General features: G+C 37.5%; 2 protein-coding genes across 9 annotated transcripts in view; one reads left to right on the top strand and one right to left on the bottom strand.

Annotated features, from left to right (window-relative positions):
• Nucleotides 1-11,613, bottom strand: part of NBR1 (NBR1 autophagy cargo receptor) — a 31,727-nt gene extending 20,114 nt beyond the window's left edge. For 3 of the 7 annotated variants that reach the window (XM_031966347.1, XM_031966350.1, XM_031966352.1), the window contains exons 1-5: nt 11,319-11,613; nt 5,576-5,686; nt 4,683-4,745; nt 3,667-3,685; nt 2,220-2,242 (exon numbers count right to left, since the gene is read on the bottom strand). In XM_031966347.1, the coding sequence (XP_031822207.1) occupies nt 2,220-2,242; nt 3,667-3,685; nt 4,683-4,745; nt 5,576-5,677 (207 nt within the window). In that variant the 5' untranslated portion in view covers nt 5,678-5,686; nt 11,319-11,613. Of the gene's footprint in view, nt 1-2,219; nt 2,243-3,666; nt 3,686-4,682; nt 4,746-5,575; nt 5,687-10,508; nt 10,783-11,132; nt 11,229-11,318 lie in introns of those variants that run through there. The other 4 variants (XM_031966349.1, XM_012548247.3, XM_023502321.2 and 1 more) reach the window with 4 other exon arrangements.
• The window catches only part of BRCA1 (BRCA1 DNA repair associated), a 76,057-nt gene continuing 59,681 nt past the window's right edge, over nt 11,558-27,933 (top strand). For both annotated transcript variants that reach the window (XM_031966346.1, XM_031966345.1), the window contains exons 1-5: nt 11,558-11,818; nt 12,964-13,064; nt 21,100-21,153; nt 26,600-26,677; nt 27,573-27,661. In XM_031966346.1, coding sequence (XP_031822206.1) covers nt 12,985-13,064; nt 21,100-21,153; nt 26,600-26,677; nt 27,573-27,661 — 301 coding nt within the window. In that variant the 5' untranslated portion in view covers nt 11,558-11,818; nt 12,964-12,984. The remainder of the gene's footprint in view (nt 11,819-12,963; nt 13,065-21,099; nt 21,154-26,599; nt 26,678-27,572; nt 27,662-27,933) is intronic.

Raw genomic sequence — 27,933 nt, 5'->3', positions numbered from 1 at the left:
AATGCTTGTCTATGTGAAAAGTCTATGAAGTTAAAAAAAAAAAGTCTGGAGCAGTGATAATAGATCAAAGGGTTATCTTTATAATGTTGAAGTATACATACAGAATCTCAATGAATGAAAAAGCATTTAAGAGGCATACTTCTATGCAATGAGTATATAAATGAAAAAAGAAAAGTCAGTCCCTGATCTCAAAGATTACATTCTAATAATAGGAAGACAACAGATATAGAGAAATGGTGCCACCACAGTTGTATTCAGAGTTGGGAAGTCATAGATATGATTAGGTTGACCTAAAGAGAAAACCGATAGACACCCTAATCTATTGATATATATATATATTAAAGGCCTACAATGTGTCAGGCATTGTGCAAAGCAGAAACAATACAAATAAAATCTAATGACTTCAAATTGCAAGGAGTTCATATTCTAAAGAGGAAAGTGATTACCTATGTAACTAAAGAGAATAAATACAATTAAATAAATAATATTTCAATACAAAGTAGTTTGGGAGGAAGGGATCCAGCAAGGCTTCATGTAGAAAATAGTGTTTGAGCTACATCTTGGAGAAACAGAGGGATTCTGAGGCAGATGAGAGGAGGGAGGGTATTCCAGGCAAGAATAGAGAGCTTGGGAAACAGAGAGAAAGCCTATGTGGCTGAATTCAGAGGGCAATGTGGGAGTGATTGCAGTAAGACTTAGAAAGACAGGTTCAGGCCAAGTTGTGAAGGACTCTAAAAAGCTAAAAACTATCAGAAAATACATCGATCTGATAACTGCTCTCAAAGTTGGTCCTAAGTATTTATAAAAGAATGCAATGTGGGAATTCTCAAGTCCAAATAATCATTATCTTTAACACATTAATATGTTAGTTGTGAAATTCTTTAACTTGGACATCTAAGTTCAGCCAGTAGAACTAATATAATTGGCAATGAATAAAGGAGATAGAACCATAATAGCTTTTATATCTGGTTTTCAGATCAAGAGAAGGTAGGAAGAAAGTCAGAACAAATTGATCAAGATTAAACATTTAAGGTAATTGCCTAGCATGACAGTAAAATTGAAGGCAGAAAGAATTAATTTTATGATTTATACTTCCAAAAAGAATTTAGACCAGAAAGCAAATTGGACATACATATAAAATCAGACATTATAAATAATATAATTAAGATAGAGTTTTAAAAGAAATAGATACACAAAGCACTTAGTATAAGGAAGCTGATCACTGAATTTATAGTAGCTCTAAACTTCATAGCAGGTAAGGCTCAGAAGGAAACAAGCTGAGTTACAACTCATTGTCTGATAGAAAAAAACACAACTATTCATATGAAGAAACTTCTTGATTCTGAAGACAGATCTTCCAGAACTCTGAAATATTTTATAAAGATAACTAAGGGAAACTTAGGAAAAGGGCAGAATACCTACAATCAAGAAAAAATTTAACTAAGGATTCCTAGGAGACAGACTTGAGGAACAACTGGCTGAACTGGTGAGGTATATAGCTACCTAAATAGTAATTCTGACCAGAAGCCAGAAATGATGGGCCTGAGGCTCAAATATGAAAGAATCTTGCTCCTTCCAAGACCAAAGGGGAGCCATATGGTTACCTCCAGCTCTCAATCACATGGAAGAAATAACTAAAACCTGGATTGGAAAATGGAAAGGGAGCACCATTCAAAAGACTAGATAACCCCAAAGTTTAGAATCTGAAAAATGGACTCTATGGATCAGAAAGAGAGAACATGAAACAGGAAAAAAACTTCCCAATTCTCTAAATTTGTGCTGTGCAATATAAGACTACACTTGTTATTCGCTTCAACTATGTACATTTTCAAATTGTATTTCCTCCATACTTGAGTAAAATTTATAGTATATTTATGCATGACTATGCATGAACTAAAGGAAAAACTGAAAAAAGGTCTTACATGACTAAGGAAGCAAAATTTCTAGAGCAAACATTTCCTCTTTTTTTTTTTTAAACTATTTCTTGAGTGGCAGTACCAAAACATTAATCCAAGATGAGCAATACTATAGTGAACTTGGCTGGGGGAGCCTTTATGTCATGGGTGGCCCTCTTCATAGGACTCTACATAAACAAATTTCACTATATATCCAGACATGTGATCTTCTCAGTGAATTTGGAAATTCAGGTCCAATTTTCTAATAAATATAGACATGTTTTTAAAAAAAAATTCTTTGAAAATGAAAGTGGTAATGATTACCTTAAGGGCTTCTTCATATTCTCCTATAAGAACATAAAAAAAAAAAAAAAAAAATACATGAGTACTTATACAACAACTAAAAGAGACAAGTGGTCCTTGAAATAAGAATATTTAACCTCGAAACAATCTATACACAAGAAAAAAGTAGAAGCTGGCCTTCTATTAGGAGCCCTTTCTTGCCACACTATCTTCATGAATCTGAAAATCAGTTACCAAAACTCCCAATCCTTTACCCTTTACTCAGTCACCACTTCTGATGGATCAGAGGAGGTCAGATGATTCAGGAATCAAAGAGGCTCAGGATTATCATCTTAGCTACATTAAAAAAGCTTGTGTGGGGTGATCTGGAAACCTTATCATTACTTACAATACAGTTTTCATGGAGAAATTCTAAGTTCCAATTTGGTGCTTTTGTTGTTGAAAAGTTGGGGACTGCCTATACATCAAGTCAAGATCATATGACATCATTAGAGCAATAAAGCAATGTACTGCACATCAGTTGGCATACTATTCTTAAAGGAAAAACTACTAAATTCCTAAGACTCTATAACACACACTCTAGAACCTTTCCATGATACTAATCTTTGAATTCATGCTAGAGGCCTACTTTGTAAATTCAAGTGCCAGATGAGGTCCTCTCAGTAACTACATGCTCTTGGATTAGATCCAAGGTGAATTTACTTTCCACCTGTCACAACTGAAATTAAGGTAAACTGAGATGACAAGTTCCAAGCACATTCAAGTTATTGGTAAAGTTAACAGTTACCAATTAAAAAGGGGCCTTTAGTTCCCCAGCAAACCAAGAGACCTTGAATGAAATATGATGTATCACTTTTACAAAAAAAAAGAGCATAAAAAAAAAAAGGAAAGAAAAGAAAGCAGTACATCATAAATGAAAATAATATGGTTATAAAACCTGAAACATCAAGGTGTGGGGAATAAAATAATGGATAGAAATCAGGAAGACAGGGCTAGCAATCCCTCATTTTCATTTCATCTCTAGGAAATTTTGATTGATTTGGTCCACCTGCAAGAATAACTTATGATATATATAATAGATTTCCTCTAATTGGTCAAGGAGAGCTGGTATAGAGGTTTTTTTTAAACTAAAATTATTTATAGGCAAATCAAACTTTTAAATTTAATTCTAAAAAGAAAACTGAACTTCTTAACTTGAAAACTAGAAATGCAACTTAAACACAGACAAAATAACAGTGGTTGGTAAAGAATAAAATCGATTACAAAATGGAATCAAATTTATTTTTTCAATATATATATGACTATTGTAGTGACTAATGCTGGAGCAAAGCTCCAATGCAAATGAAAATATGTAAACCAATAATTTTCCCCAGTGTTTTTTAAATTAGGGAGAACCAAGTCTCCCAAGTATGTTATCCCAAGATAAACATAATAATAGTTTTCTCAGATAGTAAAGAACAAGACTCACCTTGACTATTGATGGACACCTATAAAAGACAAAGAACAATAAAATAAAAACATACATTAAATGAACATTTATATTATTAGCAATGATTGCATAATACAAAGGCAAATTTTTAAAAAGACTTCCAATTTTTTCAATATCAATAATTAATCTTTCCTTTGGATGGTGGTACAGTAAATAAAGCACCTGGCCTGAAATCAGCAAGACTCATCTTCCTCAGTTCAAATCTGGTCTCAAACATTAGTTGTATGACCCTGGGCAAGTCACTTAATCCTGTCTACCTCCATTTCCTCATCTGTAAAATGAGCTAGAGAAGGAAATAGCAAACTACTCCAGTATCTTTGCCAAGAAAACTCCAAATGGAGTCACAGAGAGTTAGACATGACAGAAACAATTGAGTAACAATATTTTCCCACACTTAACTCTTTCTTTCATTTATATGTAAATTCATGTCTGTTAGAGGCAACTAAGAGGTATAGGAAATAGAGCCCTTAGTCTTCAATCATGACGATCTGGGTTCAAATCTAGCCTTAGGCACTTCCAAATGTAATCCTAGGAAAGTCATTTAACCCCCATTTGCTTCAGTTTCCTCAACTGTAAAAGGGGAATAATAACAAGCAACTACTCTGCAGGCTTGTTGTGAGGAACAAATGAAATAATGTAAAGAATTTAACACAGTACCTTATAAATAATAGGTACTCTTTTATATGTGCTTATTCCCATACTGCTTCCTTGCACTATTCACACTCTGCTTATGTATTTAGGCTTAAAATAATTTAAAAATAAAAAGCAGCAATTATATTAATTTTTCTTCTTTCATTCAGCTTCATTCTCTGTCTCCCAAGCCTGTCATTTTCCCTAAGTCCCTACTCATGGGTAGCTATTTTCAATCAGCACTTTACAAAACCTACAAACTAAACCAATTATTTTCTAAAATTGATGAGGTTCTCCTGCACTCCTAGGAAATAAGAAAATCTTTGTCCTAAAAAGTCAGCAATGAGTACTATAATATACTTTACCTCTTCACTATCCTCATCCAGGTATTTTATCTGAATGGTGTTCAGATCAAATGAAACTTTTACCTGCAAGTGAGAACACACATATTATGCAATTTGAGAATCAAAATAACTTTCAACTTTACCCATTACAGGAAAAACAAGAAACATCACATTTCAGAAAAACAAGATCCAATTTCTAGGCAGTCATCTCTCCTATTTTAACACAATTACCTGTTTGAAGGAAAGGATTGCATGATCTATGAAGGTCTTTTATAGCTTAATGATTCTTTTAAATTGACTCCCACGTGATACTATGCTCAAAAGTGGAATCTTAATTAAGCAAAGGTTCCCGTTAAATAAACTGCCACACAGGAAGTAAAACATTTACTACTGAAACCCAGACAAACATAACAAGTACAAAGGTCAAAGCAAGAATGGGAAAAGTACTACACCAAACAGAGCAGATGGCCTACCACGTAAGCTCCTACAAGCAGGGATATTCCTTCTTAACTTTGGAACAAGCCACCTATGATTTAGCAATAAAATAACCCATCAATTCTTAGAAAAACCTACCTCCTTTGCAGTTAACAATGAACACTGACCTATCTCCTCTCATGTATAAGAACATACTACCAAAGCTAAGATGAAGTCCATACCAATTCATTCATACTGTTCATTAAAAAAAAAAAATCCTATTAAGTCTTTTATCTCCCAAAGTAACTACTATTCTTCAAAGCTTCTCTTTTTTAAAAAGAATTCATTTTCTAATTCCCAACTAAAACATTACTTTCAAAGAAAAATTTTTATATGGGATAAATTCGGTAAGTAATCTATTTAATTTCACTATTAAAAATAATTTTCTTCAGGAAAACTTTCATTTTGGTAAAGGGGGAGCAAAACATAAAATCACTCACCATTGCTTCCACATCAGCCCAGGTTGTATTTTCTGAGTCTGAAACCAGGAAGCTTTGTGTTTCATTTTTAAAAGTCACATTTAGATTAACCTGCGGCTCCATGCTTTGGGACTAAAGGAAAAAAAAAAATCAATTATTTCAGAAAATGTTTTACAAAAGAAACGAATGCTAACTTGTAATGAAGAGTATATAGTTTCACTCAAATCCCTAAAAAACAAGAACTTGTATCTCCATAAAGCAACCATTCCCCAATGGACAAATGGTAAAAGTATATTAACAAACAGTTCTAACAGGAAAAACTGCAAAATAATAACAATCATAAGGTAGACTGCCCCAAATCACAAATAAGAATGTAAATCAAAACAAATCCAATGTTTCATTTCATATACAGCAAATTAGCAAAGATGAAAATTGGCAATGTTGGTGAAGTAGAAAATTGTTCTAACCATTTTGGAAAATGACATGAAATCATGCTGAGAAAGTGAATAACATGTCCATACAAAAAGTGCTACTAAAGATCCCAATGCTAAGTACCTGAAGGAAAATCACAATCAGAAAAGTCCTATATATATTAAAATATTTAGAACAGCACTTTTTGTAGTACCATAGAACTGGAAACCAAGTAGATGCTCATCAAATAGGATATGGCTAAACAAATTATGATAAATATAAAGAAGCATCACTGCATTGTAAGAAAATATGAATATGAAGAGTCAAGAGAACAGAAAGACATATGAACAGACTAGAAAGTAAAGTCAGGAAGATAACATACATAATGACTCTAACATTTTAAGTGGGGGTAATTGTAATGACCAGGTCTGGACTTGAAGATGAGATGAGAAATTGTCCTCTCTTCCTTTTTTTGTCGAAAAAAAGGGATTTCAGGTATGAAAGCAAGTCAAGAAGCACTTATTAAGCACCATCTGTGTTCTACAATCTCAGGTAAGCACTGAGGATACAAAAAAAGGTCAAAGACCCTCACTACTACTCTTGAGGAATCTAAAGTATAATGGAACACCCTACATATTGATAAAGAGATTAGTGTTGCTGAATTTGCTTTCCCTCCCCCTCTTAGTTCTTTTAGATTCATTCTTATCCTCAGGGATGATTTTCTGGGTAAAAGTGGGAAGGCATATCCATGTGAAAAGAAGGTGAAATAAAAACAAAGGATATCCAATAAAAATGTTAAATTAAAAAAAAAGAGTAATACCAACATTACTACACAATTTTTAGAAAGTGAAACCTCTTACCTAAGGGGGGGGGGGAGAGAGGAAATAAATTTCTGCATAAGAAACAAATGAATTTTTAAAGTCTTAATTTTATTTTTAATCACATCTGAACAAAGCTATTCAGCATATGCAAAAAACAAATGACATATACTTTAAAATGTTCTTAAGAGGAAGGCAGCTAGGTGGCGCAGTGAATAGAGCACCAGTCCCAGAAGTCAGGAGGACCTGAGTTCAAATTTGACCTCAGGCACTCAACACTTCCTAGCAAAGTGACCTGGAAAGTCACTTAACCCCAACTGCCTAGCCCACCCCCGCCCACCCCCACCCACCCCTCAAAAAACCCAAAACATCTATTCTTATACCTTTCATAATCATTAACTTGAGATTCAACTCTAGATATTCCCTTGGGACATCAACATCATCCTGAATTTCCCCGTTAATAATGGCTTCCATTAGGAACTGGTCTATTATATATAGGTAAAAGCATTTATTATTTTCTAAGTCAGGTATGTAGCATTGTCAAGAGGACAGTTAACCCAATTTTAATACTGTTTATAAACCAGAGTTTTTATGAGGTGGACAGGATACAGGTGATTTGGAAAATTTCTTTGGTCTCTATGAAATAATTTAAGTACCTTAAAATCAAATGTAAATTGTAAAGAACTATAACAACACCACCAGTCAAAGAGCAGAAGATTGTTAGTTTCATGTAACTTTGAACACATCATAACCTCTTTGTGCCTTAATTTCTTCATCTATAACATAGGCAAATCTTGATCTGCCCATATAGGATATTAGATTTAGGGTTGGAATTAGGAGGTCTGATAAGACTGGAAAGTTGATAGACTCTATGTAGATAGACTGTGAAGATCAAATAACAATTTATGTGGAAACACTAGTATGGTAGAAAGAATCAGGAGAGCCCTGAGTTTTTGAACCTTAGGTCTATAACTCACTGTGTGAACTATGGCCAAATCATTTAATTTATTTTGGCCTAAATTCTCTTGTCTGCAAAATGGGAATAATGTGCCATTCATTTCTTAGCCCTCTTTTTTGCTTTAAAGAAAGCATATTATCAATGTAAGACTATATGATATTTTTATAAACCAGTTTTTAAAATAAAATTATTCTTTCTTTAACACAGAGATAAAGCCTTGTAAAGCAAAATACTAGATGGAATGTTCTTATTAAAGAAGACCCTATAGTACTTGAATGAGATTTTTTTTGAGATAATGACAATTTACCAAACTTACTCCAACCTAGGCTCAATTTGATTATCAAAATGTTCCTATGTTTCTAACTCCAACCTTGTTGACACATAATTTATTCAAGTATGAACACAAAAGTTCAACATCTATCCTTGAAAAAATCAAGTGTACTTCATGATCTTCCAAGAGCTTTAGATAAGACCAGGACTCATGGTGAAAAAGGCTATCCACCTTCCAAGAAAGTGAACTAATGAATTCTGTGAGTGCAGATTGAAGCATATTTTGTTTTTCACTTTGTTTTTCTTGCCCTTTTCTTTGCAACATTGCTAATATAGAAATATGTTTTGCATGACTTCACATGTATAATAGGCATTCTATTTGTTGCTGGCTTTCTCAATGCTTCTCAATGGGTGGGGGAGGGGCATGAGAGGGAATGAATTTGGAACTCCAAAATTTTAAATGAATGTCAAGAAAAATAAACAACGAAAAAATTAAGTTAGGGTCATCTACAAGATTCTACCTACAAGAAAAGGCTAGTCTGGCTTTTCACATTCTGAAAACCTCAGTCTAAAAATTAACTATCCTCCTTCCCCATTCTCACATTACACAAAAAGAAAAGCACAAAATAGTCTGGAATTGTCAGCAATTTTACTAATGGATAAAAAGCAGGAAGTGAGACCATGTGTTGAGAAAAGGAGAAAAAGGAGAGTTCTTGTCCATTTTTTACAGTTTAGTTTTTTATCTGTTTCTCTTCCAAAAGGCTAAATCAGTATCCAACAACCTCCCTTTAAGTGATCTCTGGTCAATGGTGCAGATCAGGCCTAAGAGTTGGTCCATCCTAAGTCAATACAGTGTAACCAAGCAGCCTATTCATCTCCTACATACCAAGAGTTTGACTGAGGCCAGACTCATTCAGTGATTAAGTCTAGGTAGCAATCGAAGCAAAGACTCTTCTCTTTCACCTAGTCCAAAAAATTAATAATCTATATAAATCCATCTGGGAGGGGAAGACCCTTAGGGTTTGTGGCCAAAGCAGAAAAGACTGCTATCTACATTCAGAGTCAGTCAGGACCCAAATAGAGACCAAGTGAGATTTGGCCTGGGACCTTTTGGTGGCCAATCAATGAAAATCATAGTGATTTAGGTTTAAGGCAAGGTCTTAATGAAAGAAATCTAGCCAAATGGCTTAAAAAGGCCAAGATTTTCCACTGCATCCAGGGCCATCTCTAGTCATCCTGATCTCTATCTAGCCAATGGACCCAGATGGCTCTGGAGGAGAGAGTGAAGCAGGTCACCTTGCCCAGTTCTCCCTCACTTACATCCAATTCTCTTGCATGTCATGGCATCACCTCCGTGATGTCATGGTCCTCTTCCATAATGAAGGACACACAGCAACAGCAGCGCAGCATTCTAAGTCAAGAGCACTGGTGCTCACCACTACTTGAGGTAAACCACATATCCTCTCTGTTTCAAAATTAGGTTGAGTGACTGCAGGAAAACCTAAGCTCTTAATTTTTTTTTCTGCATTAGAACTGTGATTCATTGACACAGGAACTCCTGATGTATAGGAATTCTCTTTTAAGGAAGCCATTCAGTTCCCTTATAACTTCCAGCAGAAACTCTTAATCTTTTTCTTTTTTGGGGGGTGGGGGTGGGGGAAGAGATCCCACTCTGGCCCACTGTGGAAATCTATGGAGCACGTCTCCTAACATTTTTAAATGTATAAAAGTATAAAGGTTTATGAAGGAATCAAAGGGTTTGTAAAAATACATATAGGATTTCTTTTTTTCCCCATCCAAGTTCATCCATTCCCTGGAATTTATCTAAAGACCCACCGCGAGTTCGTGAACTCCTTATTAAGAAACTTTTTATAGTCTTAAAAATTGCCTGGGTTGCAATCAAGTCAGGCAATAAACATTAACCTTCCACAGAGTGCTGGATACAGGGAAAAGCGCAAACAGCTCCTGACCGAAGAGGTCTCACAGTCTAACAGGGAGACACCCGCAAAGAGCTAGGTACAAACAAGGGAAGGAGGGGTACTCGCATGAAGTAGTGTGGGAAAGGCTTCCTCTAGAACACGAGACTTTTATCTGGGCCTGGAGGAAAGCCGAGAGGCGGTGTCGGCCCGCAGGGAGGACTTGAACTTGGGTCTCGTCCCTGAAGATTCTCCTAGCTATTCCACTCGCTATTTTTGTGTCTTTGGTACAAAAAGGATTGGAAGGTAGGAGGGATGTATAGTGTTAATGAGGGGCCCGAGTCTAAAGGGCCAACGGTAACTGCAACCACCCCGGACCCTTACTGCCCCAGGGATTAGCACACTGTGTAGCACACAGTAGGCGCTTACTAAATACGGACTTACTGACACAGCTTCCCTGGTTAGGGCAGGGGCCAGTTACGAGGAATTTCCCCTCCCTCCCGGACCGGGCAGAACACGGGCCGGGAGACCCCCCTCCTCTCGCGGGGCCCATCCTCGTCCCCTCTTCGGAACCTCCTCACCTCAGAGGCCTGGCTGGGCCTCGACCCCTCGGGAGCTCCCGGCCCACTCGCAGCTCTCCGCGGGGGACCTGTCCACGGCTCTCCGAAAGCTCTGCCCCAAGGCAGCGGGACACCACCTTCTGGAGGAGCCTCGAGCCTCCTTACCCGCTTCCCGCCCCCGGGGGGCGCCTGCCCAACACCGGCGCAAGGACTGCTCGCGGCGGCTCAGCTGCTGCCCCTCTGGGGAGACTCTAACATGGCGGATGGAGACCAAACTCAGGGCAGCTGAGCCCACGAAGGGACGATTGGTTGGGGCCCCTGTCCCTCGGAAATGACATGCCTCTGATTGGTTTAGGATGAGGCGGGGAGAGGCGGGGAGGGGCGGGGCGGCGAGCGGAGAAGCACAACAATAACAAACAGTGAGAAAGAAGGCGTAGCGGAAGCGGGCCAGAGCGGCTTGCCTCCTACTGATCCCTTAAACAGTTGGCCTCTTCCAGCTACAAGCCGCCTCGGATATGACGGGACCTGTAGTTTACCCCTAACTCCCAGAATCTTTCCCCTGACCGCTACTCTCCAAACACAGATCTACAGATTTGTACGAATCTAAGGGTTTGTATCCGCTGTGTGACGCGAACATTCTTCGACCTGTTTTTTATCGTCACCAAGTCCCACGAAAGTCCGCGATGCAGCTTCTCCTGGAGACTACGATTTCCAAGATGCGCTGCACCTCATTGCTCCTCCCCCCCAAAACATACACACCCCTGACTACGCACGTAAGCGACTCTTGTCGCAATGCACTCTGGGTATTGTAGTCTCAGTCATTTGCTTTACCTGGCGAGATTCCCATCGCGGCGGAAGGGGTGGAGGACTCGGGACTTCTCTTGCTGCTCTGCTAAGGACAGTGTGGCTCCCGGTGGTGGTTCCGACTCTCGGAGAGCAATTACTGTGACGTAATAACCCACTGATTGAGAGAGTAGAAAAGAAGAGGGCGGAGCCTAACACTCCCGATGCAGTACGTAACCTCTTCCTTTTCCGGCTCCTTCCATTTCCGTCTTACGGAAAGTAAGCAGGGCCAATCACAGCTCTCAAAAGGAGCCAAACCCATTCTTCCCACCCTGTTTACGTGGCCGTGTGGGTGTTGTGATTGGCTTCGAGGGAGTTCCGATACCATGACAACAGAAAAGCGCGGGAAATCGGTATAAATTGAAACTGAGATTGCGCGCCAGATCCCATAGAAGACTCCGGAAAGAAGGCGGCTTTATCCGGGTCGGGCACTTTGGTGTTTTTACTTGGGCGTAGGGAAGAGAGCGCTTGAAGAGAAAAGGACTAAAGTGAGTTTCTAGGGAAGCCCGGGGAAGAAGGGGGCGAGGTTCAGCTCCATTCTGCGAGCTTGTATCAGGCGCCCGCTATGCGCAAGTGTTTTTGAAATTACAAAACCAGAACAAAGCAGCCCGTGCCTTCAGGGAGCTTACTTAGATTGCAGCGCGAGGAAATCGGCTGAACGCCGACAGCAGGTGACTGAGTGCGGTTTGGGGCCTAAGAGAGCCTTGGACCAACTTTGGGGCGCCACCTAGGCCTCGAGGAGTTGTCTAGGAATTGAAAGAGGTGGAAAGGAAGGGGAACGTTCCAAGCTTGGGGGCATCAAGCATAGAGAGGTAGAAACGAGTGGCCCATGTGGGGAACTGCAGATAAACAAGTTTGGTGAAAAACAGCGAGTCTTTGGGAGCTTTGTCGGAAAAAATAGTGCAACAACATCATCGGGCGCACTATATGCTAATAGATGTGTCTTATCTTAAAAGCACTGGGAAGCCGTGGTCAGAAATAGTTTACAGAAATACGTGCTTTAGAAATGCCATTTTGATAGTTGGGTGGCAAGTGGGTGGGAGAGAAGAGAAGTCATAGACCAGGAGGTGATTATAGTTGTTATAACAGGCCAGGTGATAAGGGTGGTAGCCGGGTGAGTGACAGACCTGTACAGTCTGTATGTAAGAGACTAGAACTGGAGAGTTGGGACAGCTAGAGAAACACTAAAGGGGACCGAGAGGTAATGACACCCTTAATCCCCTTCAGTAAAAGAAGTGAGGATCAGGAGGGAGGAGGCCTGGCCTGTGAAAGGAGGAACACCTTAAAAGAGAAAAGCAGCAAGGGCAAATTCTGTATTAGTATCCTACCTTTCTGGGCAGTGAAAACGAACTGAGACTTGCTTTACTTGTAATACTGGGTAGAAGGTAAAAAGGTAGAAGAAAAAATCTTGGAAAGTAAAGAGGAGAGATTTGAACGCGTCTAAGTATAGGGGAAAAAATGCTAGATTTGGTTTTGCTTTTCATAGAGGCCTTTTTGAGTACTTGATGCTGATTGGTCTAAGACTATAGTTGGAGCTCTCTAATCTTAAGACTTTGTGTTTAAAAAGCAAACTCAAAAAATGTTTCATGTGAAATATTTGTTTCCAAATCATTTTTACCTTGTGTCTGTTAAGGTTCACTGAGAGAGAAGAGAAATGGATTTATCTACAGTCAGGATCAACGAAGTAAAGAATGTCCTCATTGGGATGCAGAAAATCTTAGAATGTCCTATCTGGTAAGTTTGTAGACCAGGCATCATTTATTTGTGATCCCTTCCTAATCCCATGCCAACACAAAAGAAGGAAAATGGCTTTAAATCATTAGAAGAATTTACCTTGAATGTTATAGAGATGAAAGTACACTGGATTAGATAGTGGTTCTCAAAAGGTTTTCTTACTTCAGCATATAGTATGCTGAAAACTATGGAATTTACCCTTGCACTTAACATTCACATGCCCCCAGGTTCTACTCTGGGCCATTCCTCTTAGAAAAGAATAATACTTTATAGTCATAAACTAAAGAAGATTTAGAATCACTGACCAGTTTACTTTTTTCAAATAATGTTGAAAAAACTAATGCAAAACCAATATCACATGATTCCTATCAGAATTTTCCTTCTGAATAAATAGGTAACAATAAGAAAGCATGATAGGTTACACACTTTAAAATATATACACATATAAAGTTATGTTTTTATTTTATTTTTATTTTCTTTTTTTTATTTAATAGCCTTTTATTTACAGGATATATGCATGGGTAACTTTACAGCATTAACAATTGCCAAACTCTTGTTCCAATTTTTCACCTCTTACCCCCCCCACCCCCTCCTCTAGATGGCAGGATGACCAGTAGATGTTAAATATATTAAAATATAAATTAGATACACAATAAGTATTATGTTTTTATTTTAAAAAAGGAAAGAAAAAAACAATACTTATAACAGCCTAGTGCAAGGAAAATAGCTACTCATTTCCCAGATTAAAACAAGAGAATAAAATAATTATACCTTACTAAAATGTAGAGACTTTTTAGCCTTTATATTCATTCTGTATATTGTCATAGCAGTAATATATTCATCTCTACTTCACTTGATTGAATCTTGATCCATCACTTTTGTCATGAGATTGCCACACCTCTTGTTATTTATTTCAGATAGTATATTCATTGCTTAGACCCCAGGATCCCCCCAATCATTGGGTTCCTATAAATTCTAAAGTCTTGTTGGGCCAGATGCCGGCATATTATTTGATACTTTGCAATTTTATCAGCTCTGACTGAAAGTCAAAGATCTATTCTCAAAAGGCATAGTGAGTTTCTTGCAATCAAAAATTACTAGATTTAGTCGAAATGTTTTTTTTTCAACTTGAGAATAGATTCACCTGAAACTCGATGTTCTCTGACATTCTGGTGGCCTTCACTATCTGTTTAAGGTGGCATTATGGCACAAGTGATAGCCCCAATTCAAATGATGATTACAATGGCAGAAGACAGTATGAGGAACATTTCTTTCAAGTCTCTTAACAACAGCAACACTAATCTCCACAGTCAGATTTCCTAGGCCTATTTAAAGGAATACACAGTGTAACTTGGCTTTGAATAAAATACTAGTCTGCAAACTAAGTAAAGGACCTTTCCCTCATAACAAAGTTCAAGATTGGGGTGACAGAGAGATGACAGGAGACACCTTCCCTTGATTAAATTTCATACATTCCAACTTTTTCTTTTCTGGGGATTTTTTTTTTTTTAAACTGCCACCACTCACCCACTATACTTTCTGTCTTGTTTAGAGTGGGTACATTTCTTTCGGGATTCAATTCAATAAACAATAAACCCTGAAAAAAAGCTTACAAATAAAACATGAATGAATGTAAATAGATATAATAACACGTAAAAGGGAGTAAGAAAATGTGCATTATGAGAAATTATGCTACATAATATTTTCTTATCATCCTGGTAATTCTTGACTGTAAGACACTCACTTTGCCTTTTCAGAGTAGATCCCTAGCTTTCATATTAGCCAGAGCTTGCAAGACTGGAATTTTTCCCACTGAGAGAGAGACTCCTTTCATCTGGGTAAGATCAGAGAGGGCTTCACAGAGGAGCTTTGAATCTGTACTATACTGTAAAGGAAGAAAAGTATAATAGGCTGAGGAATTTCCTCAGTCAGGGAAAGTATCTGTGTCTCTTTTGTCCTTGGAAAGGATGCTTCAGAAATGTAATATAGTAAACTAATCTAAGAAAGGCATCTTCTGCTAAAACAAAACCCTTTCTCCTTTCTTGCAAACTAAGAAAATCTGCCAGTTTTATAAATTTATTATGATTTGAAAGACTTTGCACTCTGTACTTCTCTGCTAAGCTATCTGCTGTGCTGGTGAAGTAATTTCTAATATCCATTTGAATTTCAAAGTCAAATCTGTGTATACAAGTTAGACATCAAGACAAGGGCCTGGATTTTTGTTGTTATTTGTCCTTCATTCTCAGAGAGGTCCATGACATCAGGGAGATGATGCCATGATGTGCAAGTGAGTTGGATGTCATTCAAGAGAGCACCAAATGTTGTGTTCATTCATGTGAAGCATTCATAATGGACATTCTCTGTGGCAAAAGGTAGACTTATTTAGGAGAAGAGGTTACAGACAAAATAGAGTGGGAGAGCATATAGTTAGGAAGGAAATGGGTTTTAATAATTAACAATGGAAAGGACAAGTTTCCTAGTGGAACTCAGAATTGATCAGGAAAAGGGAACATGAGGTTAGAGTATTCTCTAATCAGAACCCACCATAACCTGACTCCTTCATACTTTTTTTTTTTCCCCCTGAGGCAATTGGGGTTAAGTGACTTGCCCAGAGACACACAGCTAGGAAGTGTTAAGTGTCTTGAGTTCAGATTTGAATTCAGGTCTTCCTAACCAGGGCTGCTGCTGTGTCCACCGTGCCACCTAGCTGCCCCCTAGGTTGGAGTATTCTCTTAGACAGCAAGCTAAATCCTAAAAGAGATTTAACCCCTTAAAAAGAGTTAGCTGTAAGGAGAAAGACCATAATACATTAAGAAGGGAAGGATGAGAGGGAGTTGCCGTGGGAGAGTAGGGAAAGGAAATAGAATGCTATCGTGGATTATAATCTCAAAAAGAATTCAGCAAAGATGGCATGAGCCATGAACAGTTTTATAGGGGAAATTTAATCTCAGGGGTTTGACATAACTTGGATTTCTAACTGGACACAGCAAGGTTGGGGGGGTACCCACTGTTTCCACAGAGGGTGAGACAAGATTAAACTGATGGTCCCCATCAGTGCCCTTTCCTGGTTGCTTCAGGGAGTAATTCTATCGATATTTCAGTCTTCTTCTGTCAATCCCACCTAGTTATTCAGGACCTTATCCAATTGGATTTAAGTGGGGTAGGGCTGTGCGAGGTCACCAGCCTCACTTTCCCCTCCGGAGCCATCTTTGTCCAGCAGCCAGATGCAAATCAGGGTTACTGGAGGTGGCCATTCTCTCCTTGCAATGAGAGACCTTGGTCTTCTTAAACAAGTCTTTAACCTGTCTCAGTTTGACTTGAAGTCATGCCCATATGGTGATTAAAGCTTAACACTTGAGGCAAAGAACCACCTGTTTCATTTAGTCCACATAAAAAAATAAATAAATCTGGGAGGGAAAGGCCCTCAAGATTTCTGGCCAGAACTGAAAAGATTGTTATTTATACTCATTCTGAATCTATCGTGACCCAAACTATGACCCATTGGGACTTGATCTAGGACTTAGTATTGGCCAGTCTTTTGGAGAAAGATGGCAATCCAAGGATGATGATCTAAACAGTAAGCCAGTGAGACTTGGGCTGGGGTTATTACTGATTCTTCTTTGGTGAATTGGGCTTAAAGGGTAGTCTAGTAGATAGATCCATTTGAAACATAATGGGCTTACTTAAAAGATTTTTTTCATAGTTGTATTTCAAGAAATCATAAATGAAAACTACACAGGTCAAAAAGCAAATTGTCCTGTTTGGGGGGAGGGAGATAAATGAATGAATAAAGATGAATAAATTTTAAAAATGTAGGCCCCCCCTCCCAAACCTAAAATACCTTGCAAAATATAAGCAACCAAACATTCCCATGGAAGTATATGTGGTGAGGCAAGGAGGAGGACAAAAAGAATTCTTCAACTTCTGCTTGAATGGACATGTTGGATCCCTAGAAGGTATGCTCAAGGTCCTAGAGATAACCCTGAGACTGGGCTGTTTACTGTAGGTCCTGAACATCCCTTGTTGGACCTGTTACTTTTTGTATTTGAATTATTCTTTAAGAATGGATAAGATTAAAAAATGGTCAAAATACAGTCATGACTGATTGGTGTTTGTGAAGGGCCAAGTGGCAGAACCTTTGACTGTAGCCCTATATGAAAAAAATCCTGTATTTTATATCCATACCACATGTGAGAAAATTTTGATTTAAAGGAAACATTTTGCTTTAAAAAGCAAAGATAGTTGACATTGAGAATATAAATGTATAGTTAGTACTCATTGTCCCTCATGCTTGAAAAGGAAGATGACTTGAGGCTCACAAGCATTTTTCTTTCTATCACATGAAAATGCAGAGTGTCAGAAATTTCCTATCAGGGAAGTGAAAATAGGGTGAATTTGTGTTCCAAGTTTCAGTCAAATATAGGCAAAATTTAGAAAGAAAAAATCCTCTAACATTTTAGCTAAGGAATAAACCACAGGGGCCTGAAGAAATTTATGACTTTTTGCAAAGATTGCAGAGCAGCCAGGGTTAGCAGGATATGACAATATGGGGGGAAATATTGCTTGAGAAAGCACAAAACTTGGGGTAGAATTCTTGTGGTATTTTCCTAGAATGATCAAAATGTCTTGAGTAGTATAACAGTTGACTTTATTTATTTTGCATTTCCATCACACCAAATCACAAAAATGTAATGTGCCTTCTCTGTTACTCTGGCAAATTAAACGATCAGTTAAAAACATTCATAGATTAAAAATTAAAGATGCAAAGATGGGGGTTAATGGTTTTTTCCTTTTCAGTTTACTATTGCTGTGTATGTTACAACTGTTACTTCTGAAGCTCTTTCCTTGGAAGTATCTGTCAGTTGGCTCAACTAAAGGTTCCTTTAGGACAGGAATCATGTCTATTTAACTTGTTTTGTGTGGTATTGTGTTATGATGATTATTGGAAACTGTTGGCATAGTAGGAAGGCTGAGTCTCAAGGACTTTTATCTCATATAACCTGGCCACCTCACTTGTTCTAGGACTTTCATTGCGTCCCTTCACTTCTCTTAGCATCTTCAGTTTTCGAATTTATAAAATAAGGAGTGGGGACAAAGCTGACCTTATTAAGGTGCCTTGCAAACTTTGACTTTTTTTTTTTTTTTTTTAGTATTATTGTTCTAAAGTCCATTTGTTTCATAGAGTAGCACCAGAAAATAAAATAAGCATTGAACTTGGGACATGTTGTCTAGGTGGCCTTATTTTTGCTAGCACCTAAAAAAAGAGAGATGAGTTTATCAAATAAAAATAGTTGACATCGACTTCTGAGTATTCCATTTCATTTATTATTATTAGTTCAGACATGATTAATCAGTATAGGGACTATCTTCTATTAGTACAGATCAGTAACTGGACCATGATTTATTGAAGTTGTAGAGAATTGTCTAGGGCATCTAGAAATTGTGTGATTTACCCACAGAAGCACAACCAATGTGTCACAATTGGGTCATTTATTCCTAAATTCACATATTTAGAGCAGAAAGAGAATCGACCTCAGAGGTCATCTAATCTGACTCATTTATGAATGAGTAAACTGAGGCCTAGTGAAATTAACCTTAACCCTAAGACCATACAAATAGTGTAAGCTTCAAAAGCAGGGTTTGAATCCAGGTGCTTTTGTTGAGTTCCAAGGGCACTCCAAAAATGTTGGGGTTCCAGACCCTTGTCACAAAATGTCTCAAAAAGAACTTGTAGGCTCAAACCCATCTCTCAAATCAAGGGGCAAAGTTTATTATAATTGTAAGGGCAATTAAAGCTGGATAAATTCCAAAAAAAGTTAGCCAAGAAACAGTAGCAGGAAGATAAATTTATTGGGAAAAAAGAAACCAGGTGTTTTCATGTCACCGATATGCTAATTTTATGGCTTAGAGGTGGAGTTGAGGAGTAGTCTGGTTCTGATCTTATGTGCAGGTGTGATAGCCATAGTGCTCTGGGCAGAGTGTCACTAGGTCAAGCGGTGAACCCCCAATTTTATTCTGCACCTATATCAATTTTAAGCACCTTATTATTGTTCTTTAGTCTAGACCAACAGGCAGCCAGCAATATTTATGGCCTTAGCATCATGATCATGTAGAGTAAACTGGGGCAGAATAATTTAGGGGAAGAAATATATCATTTCCAACTACATCACTAACAAGACCAGGTGGCCTTAGAGTTATTGTCATGTCATTCCTAAACCTGTACCACATCACTTTGACCCAATAGCCAGAGCTCTTTCCACTATATTTCGATCCCAAGTTTAGAGTCAGCTGTCTCCAGTATGTCTGCTGCCTTTGCTTTTCATACCTAGATTTAAATAATTTGTGTTCTTGCTGAACCGAGTATTCTTTTTCTTTACTGAACTGTTTTCATTTTCCTACCAATCACATATAAATATACAGTGGGCCTAAAATGGGTTTATTTTGGAAAATATTTAAATTTGGATCTTTTCCTTTCTTTATGATAAACATTGGTTCCATCAGTTAACTGGAGAACAGATTTTGCCTGATTTTTTTTTTCCTCTTTTATCCATCTAAATGTTCATCAACATGTATCCCAGCCTCCCATATGGAGGTACATACCCATACACACACAGTCACATATTGGAGTTTTCATCCTGAAGTTTTATGTCTGTGGCATGTTTGGGTAGTTTGAATTATAATTACCTTATTGGAATGTAACTATTTCCAAATTGAGTTTTTGGATAAGATTGAAAACCATCTGGTAGCAAAGTAAATCCAATCTCCTTTCACTGGTTGCTAAGAGATATAGTAGAAGTACAATAACAAATCGGAGTCTCCTGTATGCCCTAGCTCTTTGATTTTGGTTTAATTTCATCCAAATAGTGATATTTTGTATAGTGCTTTACAATTTACACTGTGTTAACACTATATAATCCTAAACATTCTTTTCCCTTTTTAACCGAAATATTGTGGTATAGTACACAGAACACTGGATTTGGAGGCAGAAGACCTGGGTTCAAATCCAGTTCTGCTACTTATAGCGTCTGTGGCTTTAGACAAATCTTTTGTCTTCTCTGATGGTCTGTTTCCTCAATTACTTTATTGGCAGCTAGCCAGCAAGTGATTAGAGTCCTGGGCTTCAAGACCTGCCTCAGACACTCAAGCTATATAATCCTTGACAAGTCACTTAAACTGTCTCAGGCTTAGTTTCCTCATACATAGTGAGAGGTTTGGATTTGATGGCTTTTTTGATACTGCAGTATGTCAGAAACCCCATGCCCAAAGTCCTGATACCAGCATACCAGCACCTCCACAAAGGTTTTTTTTTGTTTTTGTTTTTGTTTTTTTCTGAGATAATTGGGATTAAGAGACTTGCCCAGGATCACACAGCTGGGAAGTGTTAAGTGTCTGAGATCATATTTGAACTCAGGTCCTTCTGACTTCAGGGCTGGTGCTCTACCCACTGTGCCACCTAGCTGCCCCCAGAAAGGTCTTTTTATTTGAAAAGAACCATTTTCTATCCCAATACTGGGAATATCTTTTATCCTGGTCTTTGCAAAGAGCAATGGCAAAAAATTAAAGAGAAAGTATTGAAAAACTAAGATGAAACATTAGACCATTGTGAATAGGTAAAGAGTTTGGGGATAGATGACTATAGCTCTTGTTGAATAGTAAGCCATTTATTGAGCACCAGTTCTGTGCTGATGATTATGTACTGCAAGGGATATAAAAATAACAGAAGATAATATCACTTATAGGGTAATTGGGCATGCGCACACACATACACACACATGCATGCAAAATCATTTTACAGCATTTAACAATATACCAGTGAGTATTACTTGACAGCAAATCTTTTACGTGTTCAGGAAATGCAGAGAAAAGGAATGATCAAAATCATTCTTAAACCATTAAATCTCTACCTCAGACTAATTGTAAAACCCGAAAGTTCTAGTTCTATGTTAATTTGGTCTTTACAAAGGATATGCCTGTTTTTTTAAAAATTGGGTTTATTGACTCTACAGTAAAAATAAACAATCTTTTTTTCTTTTAGTCTGGAATTGATTAAAGAGCCTGTTTCTACAACCTGTGACCACATATTTTGCAAGTAAGTGTTAAGATTCCCCACAATTTCATAATAGGACTTGTCTTATTCTAGCATGTTTCTTTAGCCATTTAAATTAAACTAAGAAGAAAAAACCTAATCTCAATCTGTATATCATTTGTTTCGCAAAAGCTTTTAATGAACCTATTTTGACATACTTATAAGTCCAATTCCTATTAAAAGTGCTAACATATTTAACTCCTTGTCAGGGCACAAATTACTATATGGCCCAGTCTTTACACTCAATTTTATTTGTATAAGAACAAAAAAAGAGAAGTCAAAATTGTGAGGCAGTCGGCATTTGTTCTTATTACTTAGACACTATTTTTTATTTATTCTCTCTGCCCCCTATTAATAACATCCCTTGTGCCCACAACTTTCTTGCTTTCTAACCTTTTTCAAAACAAGAAAGGATATTATATTAGACATTTATATCGTGCTGACGTAGAAACATTGATGTATTATGTTAACTCTTTATTGAGCTTTTCAAGTAATTTATATCTATGATATAGGACTTGGGGGGGGGGGGTTAGGATCTTTTGTAGGTAGGAGGAATAGGAGAGTTTCTCCTTATTCTTGAAATTTAACTTCTAAAGCCAGTCCTAAAGGTAAACTTGATTTAGTCTTCAGGTACCTCATTTAGAAGGGACAATGATGTTCTATTTCTACCTCTAGGAAAATAAACCTGACCTGTAAGTACTAACTCTTGTTCACAGGTGAAGAATGGGAAGGACTCTTAGAAATCTTCCAGTACAACCCCTTATTTTAGATTCATTAAGTGAGTCTAGATCACATAAATGTCCTGGAGCCTATCGGTAGTGAGAGCAAAGCTTGGGTGTGAATCCGGGACCTCTGATTTTGGCGTCAATTCAATATTATTTCTGCTGTACCACTCTTCTTCCTTGCTGCCTGCTCACACTGTGAGACATCTCTCCCTTTCTCTTATCCTTGAGTCCTCCTTTCTTATCCTTTTGCTCCAAGGGTTCATTCACTGATCTAGTGATTCAGAGCCCATTTTAGTCCCTCTTACCTCTCTGCTACAACCCCTGAACAAAGTTTTCCATCTTCCCGTCTCTAAAAATAATTATCATGAGCATGAGATTTTTTACTTCTTGAAAAATCTTTGGTATCTACTTTTCTTAAAAATTTGTCTTTCTTTTCAAGGTGGACCAAAGGAAATACAGTTGTGTGACCTCCTGAGTTGCCTTTCTCCAAAATTAATTAGGGAATTCAAAGATCTAAGCACCTTTCTTCTAACTGACTTTCTTACTCTTTAGGAAATTCCAAAAAAAAAAAAAAAAAAGAAGAAGAAGAAGAAATTGTCATCATCTTCACTATTGATCCCAGTTCTTTGATTTGTCAGCAGCATTCATAAGGATTTTTTTCTCTCTCTACATTATTAACATAGAGAAGCATAAGCATCTCCTCTAAAGCTTGCTCCCACTTTTCTCTTACATTTGCATTGTTTGTTGATGGGGCATGAAGACAGCGTACCTCACAATTTCAAGATTTTGTTGCCAGAGTGTTTTAGACCTAGATATTATACTTCAGGAATTCTTAACCCAGCACCTCTTCTCAGAGTCATGTTTTTAAGGGTACAAAATAAAATAAGGGGCATTACATAGTTATTGAAACATAGTTATCAAAATATATTTTTTTAAGTTCAAGCACTTGGATTAAAAAACCCTGACCTAAAGACTACCAAATGCCATCATAAAAATATACTCCTGTGAATGATATTAAGCCACTTTTCTTCAATCTTTCCTTAATGTTTAATTTTTAAGCAGAATTTTAGGCAGAAATAATATTAAAAATATATATCTTTAATATAATGATGACTTTGAAAGCCTTGAACATTTGCATGATTAGCTTTCTTATGAAATTTCTTCTGTGATAAATTTCATTTATGATAACATTTCATATTCGGAATGATACTCTAGTCTGTAGATTGAATAATGAGGAAATACTGGGAGACAGGAAAATAATAATGTTCCCAGACTTTAACTTTACTTCTTGAATTGTGTTCTACAATTATCTAATAATGGAAGTGTTTTTCTAGCTACCCTAGCTTCCCTGAAGGTTAAGAAAAGTGAGAAAAAAATGTCTTTGACCATGTATTATTAACTTACGTCTGAAGTATCAAGCAGTGTGTGCCACCCTGGGAAACACTATGATAATGACATTTTTCAATCACCAGAGGTTGTATTCTACAAGAGATTATACATAATTCACTGACACCACCAGGATGGAACGGTTTCCTCCATATTTAAAATTTCTAATAAAACACCTATGTTCAGAAACATGTTCTCTGGGAAAAGCCACAAAACTTCTCTATGATGTTATGATTAAACTGCATTTTTTTTTTTAACCAACTATTATATCTTGTCTTCAGATACTTCTTTCAATTTGAAACACCAAAGACATTTCAAATTAGTAACCACTTATTCATTTCCTAATATATGCAATGGAATGTGCTATCTGCTAGAGGTTCAATATGGACCCTGCTGTCAAGGAGCTTACCCTCCAGTGAGGTCCAATGAGGAGGGAGAAGCAGACACAAAATACCACTGATAAATGGGGCTGTGAGATAAATCCTAAGAAGGTACTAGAAGGATTACTTTAAGTTGGGGGCCAGGGTACAGTGATTAGGATAAATTTCATGAAGAAAGGCCTTGAGTTGGGCCTTGAAGACAGGGAAGAAGTCCAAGAAATGGAGATTGGAGGAGTAACCATTTCAGGAATGAGTGTAACAAGAAGAGGGACAACTGTGTTTGGCCAAAACATAGAATCTGGTAGGAAGGGGAATTAGGTAAAATGAGGCTGGAGCCAGATTAAGAATAACCTTAAATCTTAAGGTAAGGAGTTAATGGTTTCTTGGACAGGGAATAGAATACAAAATTTGAAAAGAAGAATGAAGTGATCAGAAATGAGGAAGTCACCCCATCTATGATTCACTTATTGCACCGCTACCCAAAAACTTTTTACCTTTTCAGTGCCTTAAGCATTGAACCTGAGAGCGTCCCAAAGATGCTCTGATTTTTTTAGATGATTGTTCCATTGCTGTAGAGTCTGGTCAAGCTTGGTGTTGTCAAGAATATGAATGACTTGTCCTTTCTGAGTATATGGTTTAGGGGGACCAATGTTTTATTAATCAGGATTTTCCTGTGCTCACTCTAAGTCATGGAATCCAAATTTTCTTTTTAAATTAGTATAATACTGTTAGGAAAGGGGGACAGGACAAGATGTTCTCTAACTGTATAATGCCTTTCACTAGAGGGAGATTAGGATCTATGTTGTTATTTACTTCCTATCAAGCACTCAGCTCTGTCTTTCAGCTTGTGTGCCCAGAGTTTCTCATTGTCACAGTATCTTAGTGATGAATACAGTTTCCTTTTCCTGACTTCAGGACTGTACTGGTCAATGTATTGCCATGTTGGAACACTGTTATACCTTCATGGATTATTCAGGTTTAATCCTAGTAACTTGTCTCCTTCAAGCCAACATACTAGAGTATCCTTTTTCCATAAATCAGTAATCTGCTATCTATTGGGAGATTCAATTATTGCTGCTCATTCCAGCTTTTCATGTTCTTTACCTCTTCTTTTGGCATTTTTCTTTTTCCCTTGCCTATTGTCATTTCTCCTGGAAAAAAAGATTAGCCTTTTATAGATTTTATAGACTTCACCAACCAATCAGAGAGTCATAGCTCTTCTCACATTCATCAAAGTAACCAATCATAACTCCTAGAATGAAATCTGGGTTTTCAGCTTTCCTTAGCTATAGTCATTTATTCTGAGTGCTCAGGAGTTGCTGTCTTGTTCCCAGAATGGTGGCTATTTGCCACTCATATTGAGACTCAAGTCATTGCCTAATTGCTTACATTGACCTGAAGATTCTCAAAATCTGAATTTCAGATAGTTTAAATTTTATTTTAATACACACATAGTTAATTATGTGAAGTGCATTCTAATTCTGACAGATTGCCATCCAACACAAGTGATAGTTATATATTATTAAATAGGAATCAAATTAAATTGCCTGTAAACTTTATTTGGTTACAGCACATTGTGTACATGGTTATATCCTCAGTCTTCATAGGTCATTGCTCACACAGCATTGGCATCCTGTTGTGCAATGGCGCTATCTGCTGACCTATTGGACCAAGTCCAAAGCAGGATATTGAAGAGACTGGAAATGTGTCATTTGAGGATCTATTGAAGAAATTGAAAGGGTTAGTTTGAGGAAGAAAAGACTCATAAAATGTTTTCTTTATGTAATTTGAAGGCTTTTCATGTGGAAGAAGGATTGATTAGACTTGATCTGCTTGACCCCAAAGGGCAAATCTCAGAACAAAGGAGAGGTGATACAGAAAAACAGACTTTATTTTAATATAAGAAATAACTTCATAATTATTAGAACTCTCTGAAAGTAGAATAGGATACCTAGGAAGGGGGTAAATCTCTCCCTCAGTATAGGAGTTTTGACTTGTTTTCTTCTCAGTTTACATTTTGATCTTCCTCATCACCACAGTCAGTAACTTGCTATTGTCAGAATCTTTTTCTGCTGTCTGCCCGTTTTTTAGCCTTTTTCTTGACTTTCAACTCTGTACTAAAATAAGACCCTGCTACTAGAGTAGAAAGGGCACCATCCCAAGCTTTGGGTTTTTTGTGCAGCTGTTTTCAGAAATAATTCTTCCAAGATGGCATGATTTAGGGAGGGGTGCATTTGCTACTCTCTTATGCCATGCACTGGTCCGTGAGTGACCCCAAACATTCTTTTCCATCCGGAACTTTGACCAGGGTCCCAGCTTCCCTGCAGTTGCGCATTCTAATATATTAGTGTTCCTCCTCACTCTCATCCAGAATTGCAACCAAGTATGGGTAATGCCAGAGTCCTTGCTACTACTGTAAACATGCCCTCAAGGCCTGCTCCTGGTGGCTGGAGCCCAGTCTGCATTGTAGCTGCCTGCATTGGATTGCCTCCACTCCCACCCTGGTGCAACAGACCTTTCCTATTGACCTTCTAAGTTGTCTTGTGCCAGGAAATTGTTTCGCTCCTCCCTCATGTGGGTTCTGCCACTCTAAAAGTTATTTTGAGACATTATTTAAAAGTATTTGAAGGATCATGAGGAAGAGCTCAGGCAGGTTTCTCCCTTTTGTCTTCCATCTTGACTCCATCTGTTCCCCTTATCTCAAACAAAGACTGGGAAGTCCCTTACTGACATTCTAGATGGGATTTCCTCATAGTTATGAATCAGAATAGATGACTTATGAAAGCTCTTTTAACTCTGAGTGAGGTCATCTGATTATCCTAATTCCAGGGACCCTGATTGTACTTCACCTTTAATATAAGTATAGTATATTATCTTGTCATGGATGACCCCCCTCTCCATGGTACACCCCAGCCATAAAAGGTAACCTGCTTTGTTTTTCCTCTTTTTTTTTAATAGATTTTGTATGTTGAAGCTTCTTGGCAAGAAGAAGGGACCATCTCAGTGTCCACTATGCAAGAACAATGTAACCAAAAGGTATAGAATTGACATGATGATGGGAGGTAGGAAAACCCACAACACAGGAGGTGTTCTTCAACAGCACAGTTGATTGTCTTTCCAATCCTAACCATCAGCAGAGCAAAGATTTAGGAAAATGTTTTAATAATGGAATGAGTTATTTCTAAAAGTGATTGGAAATTTTTGAGTTCTGTTATGTTAACATTAGCCAGCTTTCCTATAGAATGTTTGAAACATTAGAAGGAACCTGGGGAACATTTCAACCCTTTCATTATTTTGACTTACTCTAAACCTAACAACTGGTAAACAACAGATCTGCTTTTCCTGATGTCCAGAATAGACAGAGCTTGTTCCAATCTCCTGCCCTCTCTATTTCCCTTTGTTTCTCCCACCCAAGTACAGAAGCTTTGCACCTGTCCTTTGAATCACTCTTTATTTTAAGATCTTTCTTAAGCAACACTTTTTCTCTGAGGATTTCATCTAGTAATCCACATTACAGGATTTGAGAAAAATTATGGCACTCGCTTTGGATAGAGAAAGCAATGGACTCCCAGATGACCTTGATTTATATCAGAGTTCTTTGCCCGTTACAGATTTGGGAAACCCCCAGTTCAGGGAGTTTTACTGGTTTTGGCTGAACTTAATTCTTTGGAGATTTAAGTTTATAAAAATAATGTGTGCTGTCCCTTAGTTTATTCTAATGTGAATAATTTTTTTGATTATAGTGTAATGCCTGCAATAATTAGAAGAATTAATTCTCTGTCCCTTGAAGACAGTTTCTACTATTACTGTGGCTGTTTTTCCTCCTTATATAATAGTTTGGTTCCTTGTATTTATTTATTTTCTTTAAACATCTCTGAAACCATGGACAATGACTTCATTTTTAAAAATCCATCAAATGCTTTTTCTTCAGAAGCCTACGAGAAAGTACAAGGTTTAAACAGCTTGTAGAAGGACTGCTGAAAACTATTCGTGCTTTTGAGCTTGACACGGGATTCCTTTGTAAGTGTTGGATGTCTACAAGAATGGTGCTCTTGTAGTCAAAAAGAGGGGCCATTATTTTCTGTGGCTGTATAAATTCATTTTTAATTTCCTGTTTGTAATGTCTATATTAGCACTCCTCACTTTGTTATTGAAAGATTTATTGGTCTTGAATGTTGGAAAAAAAGACCCAATAATGATAACAATTATGATAATAATAATGCCATTGCTAGGAAGCGGGCTAAAGAAGAGATTTAAGGGAGAAGGCTCAGTTCAGTCTCAGGATCCCAGTA

The sequence above is a fragment of the Sarcophilus harrisii genome, chromosome 4, assembly GCF_902635505.1.
Source record: "Sarcophilus harrisii chromosome 4, mSarHar1.11, whole genome shotgun sequence".
NCBI classification, from domain to species: domain Eukaryota; kingdom Metazoa; phylum Chordata; class Mammalia; order Dasyuromorphia; family Dasyuridae; genus Sarcophilus; species Sarcophilus harrisii.
Note: the sequence above shows the minus strand (reverse complement) of the source record. Positions and strands in the feature narration are given on the sequence as shown.